Here is an 18152-nt window from a genome sequence, read left to right on the forward strand (position 1 = left end):
AAGATGCTCTCACACTGGACTGCGAGACGTTGCAATGCAGCGACCAACACCTCCTTTCTCGAGAGAGGTTGGCCGTCGTCAGCAATGAACGGAATAACAGCAACACCCATGGAGGGCCATCGATTCACTTTGGTCTCTACGCCTCTGGCGACAAGGTGATGAAGTCAGGAGAGGAGAGCGATATCACCGCGAAGAAAGATGGTGTCATAGTATTTGAAATGGAAGAATCCGGTGTTTGGGAGGGGTTCCCCGGCCGTTGTCTGGTCATAAAGGCCGTGTGTGACCTCGGGACTATGCAGATAGCCACAAGAATAAGAGCTGGCAATGCTATGCGGCTGCAAGTGCAGCTGCATGTACAAAGGCTTTCCTTGAGCACTGGTCTACTTAGCCGGCTGAAAGACTTCTACGATAACTCTTCTTTTAATTCCTGATCACGAATATAAAGTACGCCGGTGTCATCTCTCCTCGAACCCGCACCCAGATAACGGCGAGTTCACACTGTACCATGAACAACGGAGCTTCTCAAAACTTGAACAGGCCAGTCATGTCATGGGCTGCCGCACACTACACTGAGTGTAATGAGTGTAGTATAGTAGTTGTAATAAGCCTATGAGACCGTGTTATACTAAGGGTATCTTAAACTACCATATTATACTAAAGGCCTTATTGTGTCTAGTGAAGTGGATTTTAGTGTAACTAGGGGGGGGGGGAGGAGGGAGTAGCTGGGAGGAGGAGGGAGGAGGGAGGAGCGTTTACACCACATTGCATTTACACTAGAAACCAAATCTCCTTCGACTGAAGATCCTAGTATGTGTAGTGTAGTGTACGTCAGCCCGGCCATATTACCCTCTGTGATACGTCCTCTAATCAAAGAAGTCGCCTATCACCGATCAGAGCTTGTGGAATAACCATGTGCCAAAAATACCACAGCAGTATTGTGAAGAGGGTTACAGGGATTGCGACAGCCCAGTATATCCAGATCTTATCCGAAATAGTCCAGGTACCCTCTGGCCCATCAAAGTTGAAGAATGAAGTACTGAAGATGGCGGAGATAAAAGTGGCAGGCAGAAAGACCAAAGTCAAGAAAGCAACCGTCTTCATGGCAGCGCTGTCCTTCTGTGCTGCTCGCCCGATCTCGACCGAAGTCCTCGCATCAGACTGTGCCACGATGTTGAACGATAGCTGTATCTCGTTTTGCAATCTGGCTTGGTTGGATGAGGAGCGGTGTTTGAGACTGATGAACATCTGTTCCAGAAAATGTAGCCTGTCTTGTAGCTGCTTCGAGGACCGTGTTTGATCCTTGTTGGCATCACTGACACCCGCCACGTACTCTGCGTGCCGCTGCAGAATGCTATTTACCGTGGTAGCTGCGGTGTCGAGCGTCTCTGATACGTGAATTGCATGTCTTGCTAGTTCGTGGAGATGGCTGTAGTTGGGATTTGGTTGGGTCACAAGCGCCCGGTTCTTTTCTACCACCCTGACCTGGTCACGAATCATCCAGACGGACTTGTCTTGCAGATCAAGAATTTCCCTTAATATTCCTTCATAAACCCAAAAAGGATCCTTTGATCGCCCTTGCAAAAAGGGTGGGATCATTGGGGTGGGTAATTTCTCTCTGATTGGGGCGGGTGGATCAAACACAACCAGTATCATGGTTTCGGTTGCAGGAATCCAGCGACTGAACATGTTAAGCTTGTGCCAAACATAACCATTGTTGCCACCATAGTAGAATTTTGTTTCAAAAAAAGCCCAGGTATCTGTCATTTGGTCAGTAATGTGCCAGAAAGACCGACAAAATGGTCCAAACAACATGACGCACTGTACCCGTCGATGTTGCCTGCCTGATCCTCCGTCTCCTCGACACCAAAGTAACCACTGAGCCCTTTGAGGAACCATTCCCACCAAATATGAGGCATTCTAAATGTTCGAGACATATATTCGCGACATTCAGAGCATTCTATAGTCTTGTCTGCCTTCGTGATGCTTCGACGCAGTGTCAGGCTGACCGTGACTCCGCTTTAGATATTGCTCGGGGGTGGAGGGATTCTTACATGACCAGGATATCAAAGTCTGCACGCAGAAGGTTGGATAGAAATTCTTGCTCTGTAACATGTTCATTTTGCAGACCAGTCTGGAGGTCGTTCCAATCAAGGTCACCTATACTTTCGTCAACACAGTTCGGCTTCTTGTTGAGCTGGTTCGTTACCTCGCCTCCTCCACGACAGCTCAAGCCGTGGGCACGAATTATGACACGGCATGATTGGGAACCCTGAGCGCAGAGTGATTTCCCTAAATCTGAACTGCGGCTCGGATGAACTTGCTTGGCTTGTGTAGTTGAACGTGGTCGGTTGGGACTTGATGCAGATCTAATTTTCAGCTCTGGCGGGCCGCCCACACGTCCTCGGCGAGCCTGCATAAGTCACGAGACTTGTGGCTCCTCGCACTGTTCCTTGTACCACCGTATCTGCACACTTGCTGAAGGTGCATGTCACCAAGTAGCCCGTACAACAACTCCTCTTGAAAACAGGTCGGGTTAAACATGGGTGAGAGCTCGCGGTCCCTCTTTTGCAGCGCCATATATCAGCAAGACCTATAATGTTCCATGTCTCCAGGGACATTGATTTGGTGACTCCCGAGGTTGGATTTTCAACAGTCCGGTACTTGACCATGATGCTTACCAAATTCTGATCAACTTCAGCCTACGCACATGCTCGTTCCTTACACCGTTGACCTCGGCTTTCAAATACCCTAACGTATCTTCATGTACGGATTAGGAGCAATTAAAGACAATCACACAGCTGTTCTGGACTTCCGCGATGAATACAATGGTTATCTATTCAGATGACGGTCTTTACATAGCATTTAGCTGCCAGCTTTGCGGAGGACCGCTGTGTGCTAGTTCAGTCCTCTGACCATTCTAGGGTCAATTGAAGTTACCTGCCCAACCATGAAGTCGGGGAGGGCAGGCAAAGGATGACTGTGACGAAGGTCATGTATACCACGGAGAGGCTATCACGAAACCAGGTTTATAGCAGGTGTCACGATTCCGACCAGAAGCATAGAGTCGACGATTGAGGGTTCTTGGCTCTTGCTGGCCAGGACAATCTGGCTTCATGGTTATTTGAGTGCGTTGGAGCGTTTCAATATTTCAATCAAATCCCATAATCGTATATCCTGATATTCTCGTGCAGGCGACCATTGATGCCTAATACCTGCTCCACAGGGGCACGGTGTGATAGGACTGGTTATGCTAGGTACTTAAGTAAGCAACTGCAACTATTTATACATTTCCTCCCCCTACCCCTTTCCATTTCCTCCTCTTACCCTTGTTTATCTCTGGAGCTGCACAGTCCCGCATTGTCTCACACTAGGAAGCATTCACAACAAGTTCTCCTACGACACACGATGGAATCAATCGACACATTAACTGGCGTGAGCAGGGATGTCATGGTAGCAAGGCTCCGTGAGGTCGCACTCTATGCTCACCAACATCGCATCACGCTCGAGAACCTGACCACTGACCAACTCGACATCTTTCACCGCGCCCTGTCACGCACACTTGGCTCTGAACTGGCCATAGAAACCTTTGCGCAGATTGTCGACGGCCTACCCACCGCTGACATTGCTTGGGACAAGCGCTATCCCTTCATCTTCGGTGACACCCACCCCATTGAGGCGCACGTAACAATCTGTCCCGGCGTGGAAGAAAAGACCCGCACCTACCTCCAGCAATACGACCTGCACTCTCTCCTGTTCGACCCACAGGTAGTCCAGCAATACCAAGACGCTCCCATTGGCTCCAAAGCCTTTCATGTCCGTCTCATCGAGCTCGTCGCCTTAGGATTGCATCAGATCGCCGTGGATCTTTTCAAGCGGGAGGAACATCGCTGTCACACCCAGGAAGAGATCGACCATGTCAACAGCTGTAGTTCAGGGCCGCGTGAAGGCACCGATCCAGCCGTTCGTGAAGCCACGGTGCCGCCAAGGCCTACCCTCTTCAACCATCCTTTCTATGTCGATCTTGACATCTACCCTGAAGGCCTCGCGGATATTGTGGGGTACTGGGCTGAAGACCGCATAATCGGGGGTGTCGTGTTGTTCGACAGAAAGGCTGACCCGCGCGATCCCCAGGATCGGCCGACCATGGGTCAGGGCGAAGGCTCGGAGGTCGCAGGCGTAGGCACAGGCGTAGGTGGACAGAACCCAACCGGAGACCCGCCCAACATCTGGCTGCACTCCGCTCGCGACCGCGTCACATACCGGATATGCCAGCTTCACGACGAACAGCAAAAGGCACTCGTGGACTACCTGCTGGCCGCGCCGGGAGACTTGAGCAACCCACTTCCTGTGCTGCCCCATAAGGGCAACCGCAGGCGGATCGATCCTGACATTGCGCACACACACTTTCTTGTGTTTAGGGAATACTGGGATCGGAAGCCAGCGACGCAGGAGTTATTGGATTTCAATCGACGGAGGCCGCGGAACGAGGGCGACTACCCTGAGATTCGGGATATGTTGCACCGTGTTAACGCCGTGGAAAAAGAGTGGAAGGAGGCCAGAGATACCAAGAAGTTATCTCTAACACACAGACCTCGATCACAATAGATCTAGGTATAACTTATAGCTAATGATGATATAATGAATGGACTACATACCGTTCTTTGAAACGTGGAATACTAACTGGTTTCGCTTCTATTCCGCATATGCCCGCGGACATACACGGCGCCTTCAAACGGTAACAAACGCTCAAGACAGGATATATGTAGAGAAAATACCGTGTCTATAACTATAGTTAAAATACGATAGGTGCATGTGGCCTCAGCCTTGCGACGCACAGATACGGCTAAGGGGCACCATCTTGATGTGGAATACTAAACACCACGGATGACGTGAACAACGCCGAAGGGAACGCGAGCAAACTCGCGGATATTACTGCTAAGAATTTGCAGTTTAAGGTATTCAGACGGATCTGTCAACTGCTACGTAACAGACGCCCTGGCCAAAAGACCATAATTCCAAGTTCCCCAGACGTGCGATTCAGCAGTTATAAGTCCGTACCGTCACAGGCACAACTAAGAAAACGGAAGACTTTTTAAGAATTACCAAGTAACATTACTAAAATATAGATAAAGCATATGATAGTATTATCCTGTTGTTAGTACTATTTTTAGTACCTTAGAATGTATAAACGCGGAGTATACACGGTAAGTAAGGCCGCCCGAACGCTAACAACTATACATACTTACTTTCCTATTAATGTGAAAGATCAAGTCAGTGAGGAACACAGAATCGGCCGCAGCGCGCAGAACATCAAGATGCATATTCATGGTATCTGTTTATATAAATACGTCGTCGTCATTCGGAAAGCCCCAAGTGCACCAACAAGTCAAACCACCCACCCACCCACCACAACCCTCCGGAGACGCAAGAGAGCCACGCACACACACCCACGCTCAGGCAACCACCCCCCGCCTCCGGTGACAAATAGGACACCCCCCACGGACCCGGTCCCGCAACAGCCGCGCGTGCGTGACCTTTGTCCCGATCGTCCGCCGCCTGCCGCCGCCGCCGTGGCCCCCCTCCCCGCCGCCAAAGCCGTCGTGCCCAAAGTCCGCCACGTCGTGCAGGCGCTCGTCGCCCGGGTGCAGCGCCTCGAGCAGGTGGGTGAGGTGGTAGACGTGGCCGCACGCGAAGCCGACGAGCGTCTCGTCCTCCCACTGGGAGAAGGGCTCGAGGCACTGCGGCGCGGCGCAGTGGCCCGCCGCCCACTTCTTGGCCGGCTTCTTGAGCGATGCCGTCCCCGTGGCGGGCCTGTCGTCGTCCTCGGCTTTGGTGCTGCTGCCGTTCGTAGTGGGCGGCGCCGGCGCCGGGGGTTTGGTGGTGCCGGAGTGGACCGAGGAGGCCTTGTCGGACGGGGCGTCCTTTGCTTCCACGTCGACGTGGTCGTCCTGCTTGACCACGACCTCGAACTTGATCCCCTTCCTCTGCCCGTTGCGCAGCGTCGCCTGTGCGGCGGCCACCTCGCTCCTCAGCACCCTCGCCACGCCCTCGCTGATGGAGTACTGTATCTCGTGCTCCTTCATGATGTGCTTGAGGCCTTCCCTCAGGCCCTCGATCTCCAGGCCCTCGGGGATCCGCCTGACTAGGGTGATGGGGTTGATGGCTGTGCCGACCTCCTCCAGCAGGCCGCGGATGAACCGCGGCTTGTCCATGCTGTACTTGAGGAGGTCTTCCCAGAGGTCGGGGTCGTCGGCTTCCCTGGCGAAGGCGATGGCGCGGGAGACGTCGCGCAGTCGGTCTATTATCAGGTAGAGAGCGCGCTTCATCTGCCCCGTCTTGGAGTACAGGTATACCAGCTCAGGGATGTAATTGTGGTCCTCACATTCTTGCACCGCCTATCATCGCGTTAGCAGCAAATCCTTTGCGTTATATACTGGATGCGTTATGTTATCTGCGTGGAGAACTTACCTTTTCGAAAGCGTAAGACGTAGAAGATTTCAGGAAGTTCATGAGAATGGACTGGTCGAACTTGGCGAACAGGTGGACGGCCAGGTCTGCGAACCCGTCCACTAAGCTCTGGCTTTCCATTACCAGCCGATCGCGGTTCTCCCCGAGGTGCTCGCTGATGCCTTCGCCCTTGAACAGCGCCCTGAGGTAGAAGAAGAGGTGGATGTTCAGCTCCTTCTCTTGAAGCTGTGAGACAACAACCTCTGGCCGGACGAGTCCGTGCTGAGCTTCATCGACCAGGAGTGTGATGGCCTCACTCGTCGCATTCTCAAGTTCCTCCATGGACATGCTGTCCTCTTTGCCCGGCGGGATGCGCAAGGTCACAAAGCTGGGGATATCATCTGCCACAGCGTCCGCCAGGTGGCTTTCCTTGATGAGACGCATGGCCGAATCGGCGTCCTGCAGCTTAATGTAGCAGCGGAGGGCCTCCCTATGGCGTCCGTCGGCTTCACATAATTTTGCAAGGCTTCCCATGACAATGCTCCAGTCTCTTCCTCTGATCCCGTCTTGGTACGTGTCCGGTCTGACATCACGGTACTTGAGTTGGTTCTCAAGAGCCGTGGTGATAGTGTTGACGTCAAACAGGTCAGGGTTCCACCTCTCTAGCAGGTCCTTGAAACGCAGCTTGTCGTTCTGGACGTAGTGGTTCAGCACGACCTCGTATATAGTGGAGGGAATGGGCGGCCGCATCGGCTCGATGGGGATGAAGTTGGTGATCTCGTCAAACTTATTGGCGCCTGCGAAGATGTAGACCCACTTCTCCCAGCCCTCAGATGAGGTGAGGACTTTGCCAGCGACTTGGCCGGCCCTCTCCCACTCGCTCGCGCCGACAAGTTTTTGGAGCCAGAGCTCTCCGATGCGGCGCTTTTCCTTCTCTGCCAGCAGGTTCAAGGGCAGTCCGCCAAGTGTAGACGCGGTGTCGTCGTAGAAGTCATCGCTGCTGTGCGTGGGATGCGACCGAATGGGTGTCAGGGGCGAGCCCGGTTCCGCAGTACCGTCCGCCGCGCTGACAATTTCCGGGTTCTCATCGACAAGTTCCCAGGCCCGCTCGTATTCCTGTCGCTCCAAAATCCACGCCAGATGGTCAGCAAGATCTCGCTTCGAGGCCAGAATACAGTCATATGGACTGTGGACGAAGATCTTGGTGCCGGGCTTAGCGAGACTGGGGTGGACAGTCTGCACGGCCTGCCGCTGACCGAACTGCCGAATGCTGCCGGCGGTGCTGCCAGTGGCTACCCTGGCGCTGGATGCCCCGTCGTTGCTGTGCCCGCTCCGAATGCTAGCCGCCGAGCTGAAGAGAGCCTTTCCAGGCATCATGGCGACGTTCCACATGTCCACGCCGATACCAGCCATAGCCTCAAGATAACCCTTGGATGCAACCATGGCAGATGCCGTGTGTTGCGGCAGCACACCAAGATGGTAGTCGTTCGATGTTAGCCGTTCGAAGCGGCTGATGCTCAAGCTATCCCTGTCGATCTCGGCTTGTGAGACAAGATCGATCAGTCTGAGCTCGGGTGGTGAATTGTTCTGACGCTTTCGCACGCCTCCAGATGGCCCACCGGCCCCAGAGCTCGCTTCTTTCTGAGCCTTGTGGCCTTTGGCGGATGCCTTGCCTTTTTTGTGGTCATCGTCCTCGTCCTCGCCGGCTAGAGGATACGCTAGAACCAACAGAAGGCTCTGCGTGTATAAAGAGATACCGGATATGATACAGTCCATGCGAAGACTGAGAAAGTCAGCTCTGAAAACCCGGGGATACGTAGCTGGGCGCACTCACATCTTCACGATCTCTGCCCGACCAATTGTCTTTTGTCCTGCATCCTTCCCGACACCAACGCCACCTGCGTGGACGTGGATAATCCAGATGGTACCGCCCCATCCGACCAGAAGCCTTTCTACGTTCTTCTTCTCCTTGTTCAGACGGAGCTTGAGCTTCTCAGCGGCGGGAGAAGGCGCAGCGAATTCGTCCGGATCCTTCTCGCCGTCGGTGTCGGGGACTGCTGCTTCATCGATCCATTCCACGCGCCCCTTCCACACCCCAGCCATGGTTTCCCACTCGTCCGTTTGTGGTCGGTCAATATGGCCGATTCTCTTCCAAGCATCCTCATGATCATCACTATCAAGGTGCAAGCTTGACCGCATGATCTTGATGCCGTGCTCGTTAAGCCACACGACGTATTTCCCCGACAGAGAATATTTGATGGTGCTGATGATACCTTCTCCGGAGTGCAGGATGGTGTCCTTGCCGGTGTTGGATCCCAAGCCCATAGTCCCCAGCCAGCCAGACGCCGTGGCCGCCGCTGTACCAACAGTCGTCGAGGTGCTTCGGCCGTGGGGTGCCCCAACGGTGAGGACGAGACTACCAGCAGTCCCACCAGAGAGGTATGTCCGATCGTTCTTAAAGTCGGGTGACAAGGCCACAGACTGAACCGGCCGCGCAAAGTTCCTCAGCTGCACATCCTTGACGTCGACGAGAGACTGCACGCAGACATTGCCGTCCATGGAGGATGTGGCAATAAAGATGTTGTTGGAAGGCACATTTGGCACAGGCATGGGTTCTCGTGGCTTTCTCATTGTGGCGGCAGGGCTGGGTCCCGACTGTCTCGATTCCGGCCGGGAAGAGGTGCCTCCTCCAGCTGCAGCTATGGCCCGAGAGGCAACCTCTGGCTTGATGGGGTTCATGGGCGGCGGGTACGGCGAGAGTGAGACGCTCGTCACGGAGGCAGAATGGGCGTGGTAGACTCGAATGGATTGGAAGGCAGGCAGTTGGATGACATTCTGTTGGTGAGGGTAGGGTCAGCCAGGCAGGACTGGGCAATCCATGGAACGTGGAGCACCTACGATGTTGCCATTGTGCGTGCCTATGACCATCTTGTCCCCTGCCACGAGGAACGAGCTCGTTGCGTCTGCATTCTTGTAGACACCACTCAGATGCTGCGTCAGCCTGGCATACTTCAAGCGCGGCTCTTCGTCGTCGTCGTCGTCGTCCTCCTCCTCCTCCTCGTCCCCATCGTCGTCCTCTTCGCTCTCGCTCGACTCCTCCTCATCGCCGTCCTCGTCTTCCTCGCTCCCATCGTCCTGTGACTCGCCGTCACCTCCAGCAGTGGTCTCCCGGGACTCGGCACCGCCGGTGCCCTCCTCCACTGGCCCAGGGTTCGGCTGGTCGGCTGTGGCTGCTGCAGGACTGGAGGCAGTGGGGGCAGAAGTCGAGGAGGTGGCGGCGGCGATGTCTTGAGATTCATGATGGCTGTCATGATCGCCTGCACCAGGCGCAGGGTCCGTCATCTTGGGTCAGAGCCTGGTGGCCTGAACATGGCGCTCAACGTGGGAAGAAGGGCCGAGTTGGAGGAAGCTCATGCAGGGACAACGCAGGAGCTTCGAATAACTGGACCGGGGCAAGCTTGGTGCAGTACAGTGCAGTGCAGCTGCAGCTCGACCTGCCGAGACGTCAGAGGCGGCTCCAAGCTCCCAGATGGCCGGCACTTGGGGGAGGGGTGGGTCTAGACTTACCCCCACCAAAGCAGTGCACAAAGGGGGCGTGTTATCGGGAGCTTGACGTTTCTTATCAGCAACCGCGTCACGACGCGACTTCCCCGACGGCACCCCTCCAAGACGACAGAGGGCATCGCCCAAAACAGCCATTTCCTGCTCCCCTCCAGAGGCAATACACACAGCAAGGGGTCCGAAATTCCCCCTCGTCCTCACCCGTCGATGCCACCGATCAGACGAGCCTAAGCCGGAGCTCGATGGAGCCCCGTCCAGAAGATGGCGTCGGTCAAGTCTCTGGGCTTGCATCCGCCCTTGGGGATCGAAGGACAGCCTGTCGATGGAAAGCACACATGGGAGGTTGTCACGGACGAGGATGGCGAGGATGAGCTGCTGACGGTCGGCAATTGTGTCATCTGGAAGAGAGGAGGGCTGTTCCGCAAGAGCTTCAACCTCGAGATCGAGAAGGACGAGCCCATCCTGCAGGCACTGATTACACGCTTCCCTACCACCGATGCCGACCATAATGGCAATTTCTCCAACAAGAAGAGCATGGGCCACGCGGGTCACAAGGCACAGGCCGGAAGGAAGAGGGGCGGCCGCCGCAGCACAGAGGGCGACGAACCCCAGTTGGCCAAGGCGCTCGTCGTGTTCCTCAAGACACAGGCCCATATCTACTTCTTGTCCGGCACGAGCCATATCGTACACATGCCATTTGAGGTCGAGTCTGCCTGCGCTGCCCCTGTCGGCGTCATCATCCAGCGCAAGCCCAGGACCCAAAACCTAGCCCCCGTCAGCCTCAAGTTTCCAAGAGTCCCGCCAAATTCATTTGTGTCTTCCTACATCTCGCCGTCTCGCCAGCAGAATCAGAGCACCGCTAATTCCTTCTCCGTGGAAGGGTTGGGCCAGCCAAAATCACTGCCGCTTCATCTCAATGCCACCATGGAGAACATGTTCGAGACCCCGCTGGAGGCGAGTGACTCCCACTGGCCGAGGCTTGTCTGTCTGACCGACCCCTTGCTGGAGCTGGGTCTTGTTGTCAGCCATGCGCCGTCGTCAGGCCCTCCTAACTTTCGCAGTAGCTCTGCGAAATCACCATTCCTCGACTTGGCGGAGGAAATCTTGCATATCGAGACAGTCCGGGAAAACTTGACACTCGCCGTGACGGCAAACCGAGACCTCAACTTATATACAATCTGGCAGGTTGCCTACATAAAAAACGAGGATGTCTTCACAAAGCACCAGAAGAGAGGAAAGGCAAAGCCAGGGCGTAGGAGAAGCTCCATGCAGCCCAGGATTAGCAGCGGGGCCACAACACCCATCCTGCCCTCCTTCCGGGAGAGCTTAAATGCCCAGGCACAGCCGCCTGCCAGGAGAAATCGCAAGAGCGAGCGGCTGGAGAAAGCCAAGTCAGACGACATCGCCCTGGCGCTTGGCGAGGAGAACGAAGGAGACAAGATAAGGCGCCAGTCACGTAGGGTCAGCTCCTTGCTAGCTAGGGCAGACCTCTCGGCCTCCCACGAAAGGACCACATTTGCTGAGCAGGCAATTCCTTCGTCCCATGGTGAGAGCCGTCGCATGACTGGGGCGCGTGCCCGCCAGAGCGGAGGGCCAGGCCCCTTGAGCATAAGCACAGCGCTTAGCATGAACAACCTGGGCATGGGCCTGGGCCATCTTCTAGAAGCCCCGACACCCGACGATCTCCTAGATGAGCTGGGAGGTTTCCATGATATGGGGCTTGATGATCACAGCTTTGACGGACTCACGCGAGAGATTCTTTTGACCAAGGTCCACAGCGTCGCCATGGACAATTCTAATGTGCGCTACTCACTGTCAAACCAGCCTGCTCGCGCCCATTCAAAAGTGTTCATTGTCGATGGGCCGCCTTTTGCGACTGACGAAAATGGGAACCGAGATTTGCTTATATGTATACAAGACAAGCTGGACAAGCGCCTCCAACTCCTTCCGCTCCGAATCGAGTACCAGCAGAAGCCTGACACGTCAACGCACGATGGTGCACGGGCGGATGGCGGCCGTGTGATATCCAAGATCACGCCTGATGTGTTAAGACGGGCTCACAATGTTGCTGACTCCTGCAAGGTCTTTGATGGAGATCAGGCTATGATCCTGATCCTGTCCGAGAACACAGCCGGCCAGAGAGAGTTGAGTCTGCAAGCACCATGGAGCGCCATGTCGACACTTGCACTTCCCCTGTTGTACGCTGATAACCTGGGAAGCCTGGAGTACGCCGGCACACATGCCAATAAGGAGGTCAAATGTCGGCGCTCCGTTGGTGCCAAGCTGTCTGCCAGCGACATCACCAAGATCCGGCATTCTAGAACATCCGGAGTGGTTGATCTCGAGGATCACAGTGGCAACACCCATCGCGTCCAGATCCAGCTTCAGCCTAGGAGCCCCCAGGTACGCAACGTTCTTCGAACATGCCAGAGCGTGCTACCAGTGGAATTCTCGGAAAAGCTGCTAGCTACCTGGTGGCAAATTGTAAAGTGGACCGAGGAACAGAACGTCGAATCGTCTGACCCCGAATGGTCTTGCATGGCCATCGAGATTCTAAGCATATTTTTGTCACTGGCCCCTGATCTGAGCGTCTCACCTTCGAGGTCTACGCATCGTCGAGGGAGGTCGCTGGATCCCACCTCTGGCACGTGGGAGAAAATGAACGATTTCACTGCCCCTAATGCTTCACCCTGCCCGCCGTGGATGCAATCTCACGCGTGGCGATGGATGCTCGAGACAGAGATTCCAGACCTCACGCCCACGCAGCCATCCCCCGGCCATGAGGACTTCCTGACAAGACACATTCGTCTTGCGAAGCTTTTCATGTCCTCCCCTTCAGGCCAGGCTGCCTTTGGGTCCGCCGGCTACCTTCCGACGGCCACCAGCCAACGTCCCGAAGACCGTACCAAGGCTGCGTGGGGTATTGCGTACGGGCTGCACCTACTACTGGAGGAACAAAAGCTCGATGTTATGGTCTCCGAGTACTCCTCACTCGGCAGGGCAAATGTACGGGTCCTTCTGTGTCAGATCTACAGCTGGCTCGGGTGGCATGAGTTTGTAGCTCTTCATGAGTTGGGTGTGCAGGTCGACATCAGTCCCAGCAATCACCATGGTATTTGCGCTGCCTTGTGGATTAACTTTGCATATGCTGATAGTTCAACAGATTTGTCGAGCCTCGGCCTGCCAGGTCCGCCCCGCCCAGTTGGAGTTTATGACTGGATCCAATCGCAACTTACAGGCCATAAGGGTTTCGTGCTTCCGACACTCGCCGATGTCTACAGTGCTGTCACACTCCGGCACGTCAGCGCAGAGAATGCGCACCGCCGGTGGTCTTCGGTGATGCCACGCACCTTTTTGCTTAAAAAGTTCCTCGCGTCATTCTCTCCTTCAACATCACACGTTGAGGTCGTCGAGTTGATGCATAGATGCGGTTTCACTGCTGACGTGCTCGAAACGCTGCCCGAAGCGGTGCTTACACCACTGAAGGATGCCATTTCCATGTGCCAAGCAAGACCACCTTCAACCTGGCCAGAGGAGCTGTTAGCGCTGGTACACCGAACCGACATCGCCACGGTCCTCAAGCGACACCGCCCGCAGCAGAGCTTCGCAGCGAATTTGGCGGCTCCGTCCCACAATGCCACTCGGGATTACAAGGCAATATGTGCGACACTCGATCGATCCGCCGGGTACGGCCACTTGCCCAACGAGTCCGCAGAGCGCCAAGCAATAATCCATGCATTATTCAGAGAAGATCGACGCCTCATTGAGGCGGAGAACATGTTATCCACCAGACATCACAGGACCATCCAGTGCTTAGCTGATCCCAAATGGAGCGAGTCGGAGTATTTGGAGAAGCAAAAGGATCGTGTCACTATTGTGGCCACCAGCACCCTCGCCATCCCCGCAGGCCGCGGCCTGATGCAATTCGGATTGCGGTTCCCGCTCCCGACGGAGAAGTACGAAGTTATGGGCTTCAACCTCACCTGTCTGGTGAAGCCAACCAACATCCTTGTGAACGCAAACAAGTCTCTCTTCGTAGAGGACAAGGTCAACTGGGCCTTTTTCCACCAAGGCGCCGCCGCTGGACTTCAGGTCTCGCCACAGGCCAAAGGGATCGACAACAACTGGATTATATACAACAGGCCGGGTGGCGAGCCTAGCAATCGACATGCCGGATTCCTGCTCGCACTTGGCTTGAATGGCCACCTGAGGTCCATGGTCAAGTGGGTGGCCTTCAAGTACCTGACCACGAAGCACACGATGACTTCCATCGGCTTACTTCTGGGCTTAGCTGCTTCTTTCATGGGCACCATGGACAACCTGATCACCAGGGTCTTGACCGTTCATGTGACGCGTCTGTTGCCACCTGGTGCAGCCGAACTAAATCTTTCGCATCTCACGCAGACAGCAGGGCTTATGGGTATTGGCCTGGTGTACTGCCAGAGCCAACATCGACGCATGAGCGAGATCATGATGTCAGAAATAGAGCATGAGGCTGACGAAGATGAGGAAGACCCACTCCGCAATGAAGGATATCGTCTTGCGGCGGGCTTCGCGCTTGGGCTAATTAACCTGGGCAAAGGCACTGACCTTCGAGGGCTACATGACATGCGCTTGACTGAGAAGCTGCTGACGTTGGCGTCAACAAGCAAGAAGGTCGAACTGGTCAACGTGCTAGACCGCTCGGCCCCCGGTGCTGTTGTCGCCATTACGCTGATCTTCATGAAGTCAGAGGATCACATTGTGGCACGCAAGGTGGACGTGCCCGATTCGGTCCTGCAGTTCACTTATGTCCGCCCTGACGTCCTACTCCTGCGCACCTTGGCAAAGAACCTGATTATGTGGAGTCAGGTCAAGCCTACGGTGGAATGGATCAGGTCCAGCCTGCCAAAGGAGTACCGATGGCGACACATGCTACAAGGCCCACGGTCATTACGCAGCAAAGATATGCCTTTCTACTCCATACTGGCGGGCCTTCTGTTCTCGATGGGTCTGCGCTTCGCTGGCTCGGGCAACACTCAAGTCCGCGACTTGCTGGTTAAGTACCTGGACAAGTACAGGGACTTGGCGAAGCAGCAAGCCGAGAACTATGATGCCGAGCTGGCGCGCAACAATGTCCAGATGTGCCAGGACGTCGTCGCGCTGTCGGCCGCTTCCGTCATGGCCGGCACAGGGGACCTCGAGGTTTTCAGGAGGCTGCGTTCCCTGCACGGCCGAGACGATCCGCAAACCTCGTACGGGAGTCATCTAGCCGCACACCTGGCCATCGGCGCGCTGTTCCTGGGAAGCGGCACCGTCACCTTCAGCACCAGCAACCTCGCCATCGCGTCCCTGCTGATCGCCTTCTACCCCCTGTTCCCGTCGGGCATCCAAGACAACAGGGCTCACCTGCAGGCATTCAGACACTTCTGGGTCTTCGCCGCGGACTCACGGTGCCTGGTCTCCAGGGACATGGCCACAAACCAGCCCGTCAGCGTGCCAGTCGTGATCAAGCTGAGGACCCCGGCACCCCCGGCATCCAACCAGTCGTCCCCGTCCAAAACAAGAGCAAAGGGCCGACAGGGGATATCGAGACTGAAGCAGGAGCAACCACCAGTCACCCTCCGCAGAACCACGCCGTGCCTCCTCCCGCCCCTCGAGGAGATCTCGTCCGTCCGCACCGAGGCCGCGGCCCAGGGCTACTGGGACCTCGAGCTCGACTTTGAGCACAAGCCCGAGCTGGCGGCGGCGTTCCGCGACAGCCAGACCCTGCACCTGCGGCAGCGGCCGCTGCGCGAGGGCGTGTTCGGGGCGACGCTGCGGGCCCTGGGGCGCGAGACGTCTTCCCCCGCGGGCGCGGCGGGCAGCGACGCCAGGGACCCCCTCGAGTGGGTGTTTTCCCGGCCCGCGCTGGCGGGCCTGACGCACGCCGAGCGGGCGATGGTGCTTGACCGGCGGGGCGTGGGCGAGGGCGGGCGCGAGGAGGCGGCCGTCACGGAGGTGGATGCGCGGCTGGCGCTCGAGGGCGCGCTGGATGGGTTCAGCCGGGATGGGCTTGAGGGGCTTAGGTTGTTGTTTGGGTGGGCTGAGGCCAGGGGTGGGGATGGTGATGGGGTGGATGCTGCGAAAGGTAAGGGCAAGGACAAAGAGGAGGAGGAGGAGGAGGGCGGGGGTGGTGGTGGGGATGCTGAGGAGCGTGGGTGGTGGCTTCGGGATAGTGTTGTTGAGATGTTGAAGGGGAAGGCTTGGCTTGCTGCTTGTGAGGAGGGGGGCTGAGGGCCCGGGCCATGAGCGGGTGAGATAGATGGTGAGTAGGTTAGTATCATTTGGGGATGATTGATGATGGGAATACAGCAGACTTAATTTCAAAAAAAAATAAAAATTGTTCAAGACGTTGAAGGGCGTTGGTTTCTGGGTGCTCACTGCTCGACGTCACCTCTCTCGGCTTATTATGGTGCATTACGATGGTACGTGCCCTCGAGGGTATCTGGCCACAGTTACTCGGGCGTCAACGAGTCCCGGTGTCACGAACAAGCCACTGCACCATTGGTGCAACAGAGCGACGCAGCGATCTGCCATCGGCAAATTGGTAGCGTGTGGATTGACACCCGGCATAGTTGTTGAAATTTTTATCAGTTGATTGTGTTTGAGGACTAGGTCTCTATGTGCCAGACACGGCTAAGTAATATGTACAAAGGAAACCACAAGGCCGTTCAACTCCGTCTAGCTCTGAAAGCAGGGGTATGTATATCATGCGCCGTCCCAAGAAATAATGACCCCCCCCCCGCCGTCACACAAATCAGAATGTTGTTGGTGTTGTTGTTGTTGATGCAGGCCGCAGGCACTTTCTAGTGTTCCATGGCGGCGACGTTGGTCCTCTTCAGCCTCAGGTTCTTGTCGTACTTGAATTCTCGGGAGCCGGTGTATGCGGCGAAGGACAGCTGGGAAAGGGAGAGGGAGAGTTAGCAGTATGTACTTAGGTAGGGTTGTTTGGCGGATGGCCAGGCGAGAGGGTGTGTGTGGGGGCAGGGGGGGCGAGACGGGGAGGCTTACCATGCCTACTGGCAGGATCAGGATGGGCAGCACCTCGACGGGTGGGGCCATGGGACTCTTTGCCAGGCGCTGCAGGAAGCCGGGAGCCGAGCGGGCGGCTTGTTGGAACATTTGTGGGGTGGGACGCATGTTGGTTGGTTGGGTTGGTGGTGTGTGGATAGTAATAAGTGTGAAACACAGTAGTGAAGTGTTCGAGATGTGTGTGTGTTTTGCTTCTCAATAGGATGGTCTGAGAACGTATGGTATGTGAGTATGTCTTCAAAGTTGTGTGTTTTCAAAGCCAATGTTGTGTGATGGTGAGACAAGAGTGAGGTGGCAAGCGGCATATCCTAGACCTAATATACACTGCAATCACTCTACGTAGTTCCTATTCCCGTGCCACCAACGAGGCTCTCGTCCCGGTATTTCTCACCTCGTGGTTCGAAGGTGGTTTGCTTTGTGCCGCCAGGTGGCACGCCCATGGTGTGAGGTCGCGCGCCCACGGCCTGCGGAAGCATCCCACCGTGGCGTGATGTTGGGCCCTCCACGGCCGCGGGAATAAGCTGCTCGGCCCAAATAGGCGAGGGGCAGGTCGGGCCTGGGGCGTGTCCTCTTTTCAGGAAATCCTGCTGATGGGTGGCCCCCACGGGAAATACAGGAGGGCCGCTGCGGCTCCCCTGTTATGACTCGGGAATGGTTCGTCGGGTCGCTTCGGGACCCACCTGTCACTAAACCTTCCCCGGATCTTGTTCGCTGTCACCAGTTTGTCGGGTCGGGACCTGCCACCCGGCGCACTGTAACCTGCCACACGTGCAGTGCATGTTTGCATGTCGGGTCTGTCTGCATTGAACGTGGAGGCCGTTGCCGGCCGTTGCCAGTTGTCGTGAACGACACTCAGGTGTATGTTTTCCCATGTTGGATTACTGTTATCGGAAACCCCACCATCGATACGGGCCTGTCCAATGTTGCTCTCTGTCGCCAAGTCTTCGTGGCATCACAGAAGTGGTCAGCCGTTCTAACCACGGGCAAGCAGCTATGACGAGAATTCTCGTCGACGTTCTGAATAATCGTATGATACTCCATTGCCCAAATCTTTGCTATGGCCATCCTATGAACTCAAACGCATACATAGA

General features: G+C 55.7%; 5 protein-coding genes across 5 annotated transcripts; 2 read left to right on the forward strand and 3 right to left on the reverse strand.

Annotated features, from left to right (window-relative positions):
- Nucleotides 1–718: 718 nt before the first annotated feature.
- Nucleotides 719–2669, reverse strand: KVR01_008184 (uncharacterized protein; the record flags this gene model as incomplete). Its single annotated transcript, XM_044787153.1, has 4 exons — nt 719–1757; nt 2052–2157; nt 2207–2410; nt 2457–2669. 4 exons carry the CDS (start codon nt 2667–2669, stop codon nt 868–870), a joined length of 1413 nt encoding a protein of 470 aa, XP_044643162.1. The 3' UTR covers nt 719–867.
- Nucleotides 2670–3343: 674 nt separating this feature from the next.
- On the forward strand, nt 3344–4667 carry KVR01_007912 (uncharacterized protein). The gene has a single exon (XM_044783911.1). It carries the CDS (start codon nt 3406–3408, stop codon nt 4603–4605), a length of 1200 nt encoding a protein of 399 aa, XP_044642890.1. The 5' UTR covers nt 3344–3405; the 3' UTR covers nt 4606–4667.
- A 752-nt stretch (nt 4668–5419) lies between these two features.
- Nucleotides 5420–9924, reverse strand: KVR01_008301 (uncharacterized protein). Its single transcript, XM_044793297.1, has 4 exons — nt 9346–9924; nt 8282–9282; nt 6469–8230; nt 5420–6395 (listed from the first exon to the last, which is right to left on the reverse strand). Exons 1-4 carry the CDS (start codon nt 9787–9789, stop codon nt 5454–5456), a joined length of 4149 nt encoding a protein of 1382 aa, XP_044643279.1. The 5' UTR covers nt 9790–9924; the 3' UTR covers nt 5420–5453.
- Nucleotides 9925–10097: 173 nt separating this feature from the next.
- On the forward strand, nt 10098–16263 carry KVR01_008049 (anaphase promoting complex subunit 1; the record flags this gene model as incomplete). Its single annotated transcript, XM_044789365.1, has 2 exons — nt 10098–13120; nt 13172–16263. Exons 1-2 carry the CDS (start codon nt 10270–10272, stop codon nt 16261–16263), a joined length of 5943 nt encoding a protein of 1980 aa, XP_044643027.1. The 5' UTR covers nt 10098–10269.
- A 572-nt stretch (nt 16264–16835) lies between these two features.
- KVR01_007687 (uncharacterized protein) lies at nt 16836–17169 on the reverse strand (the record flags this gene model as incomplete). The annotated part of the gene is made up of 2 exons (XM_044781488.1): nt 16836–16928; nt 17041–17169. The coding sequence occupies 2 exons, from the start codon at nt 17167–17169 to the stop codon at nt 16836–16838; spliced, it is 222 nt and encodes a 73-aa protein (XP_044642665.1).
- Between the last annotated feature and the right edge of the window lie 983 nt (nt 17170–18152).

This window comes from Diaporthe batatas, assembly GCF_019321695.1.
Source record: "Diaporthe batatas strain CRI 302-4 chromosome Unknown Contig00009, whole genome shotgun sequence".
NCBI classification, from domain to species: domain Eukaryota; kingdom Fungi; phylum Ascomycota; class Sordariomycetes; order Diaporthales; family Diaporthaceae; genus Diaporthe; species Diaporthe batatas.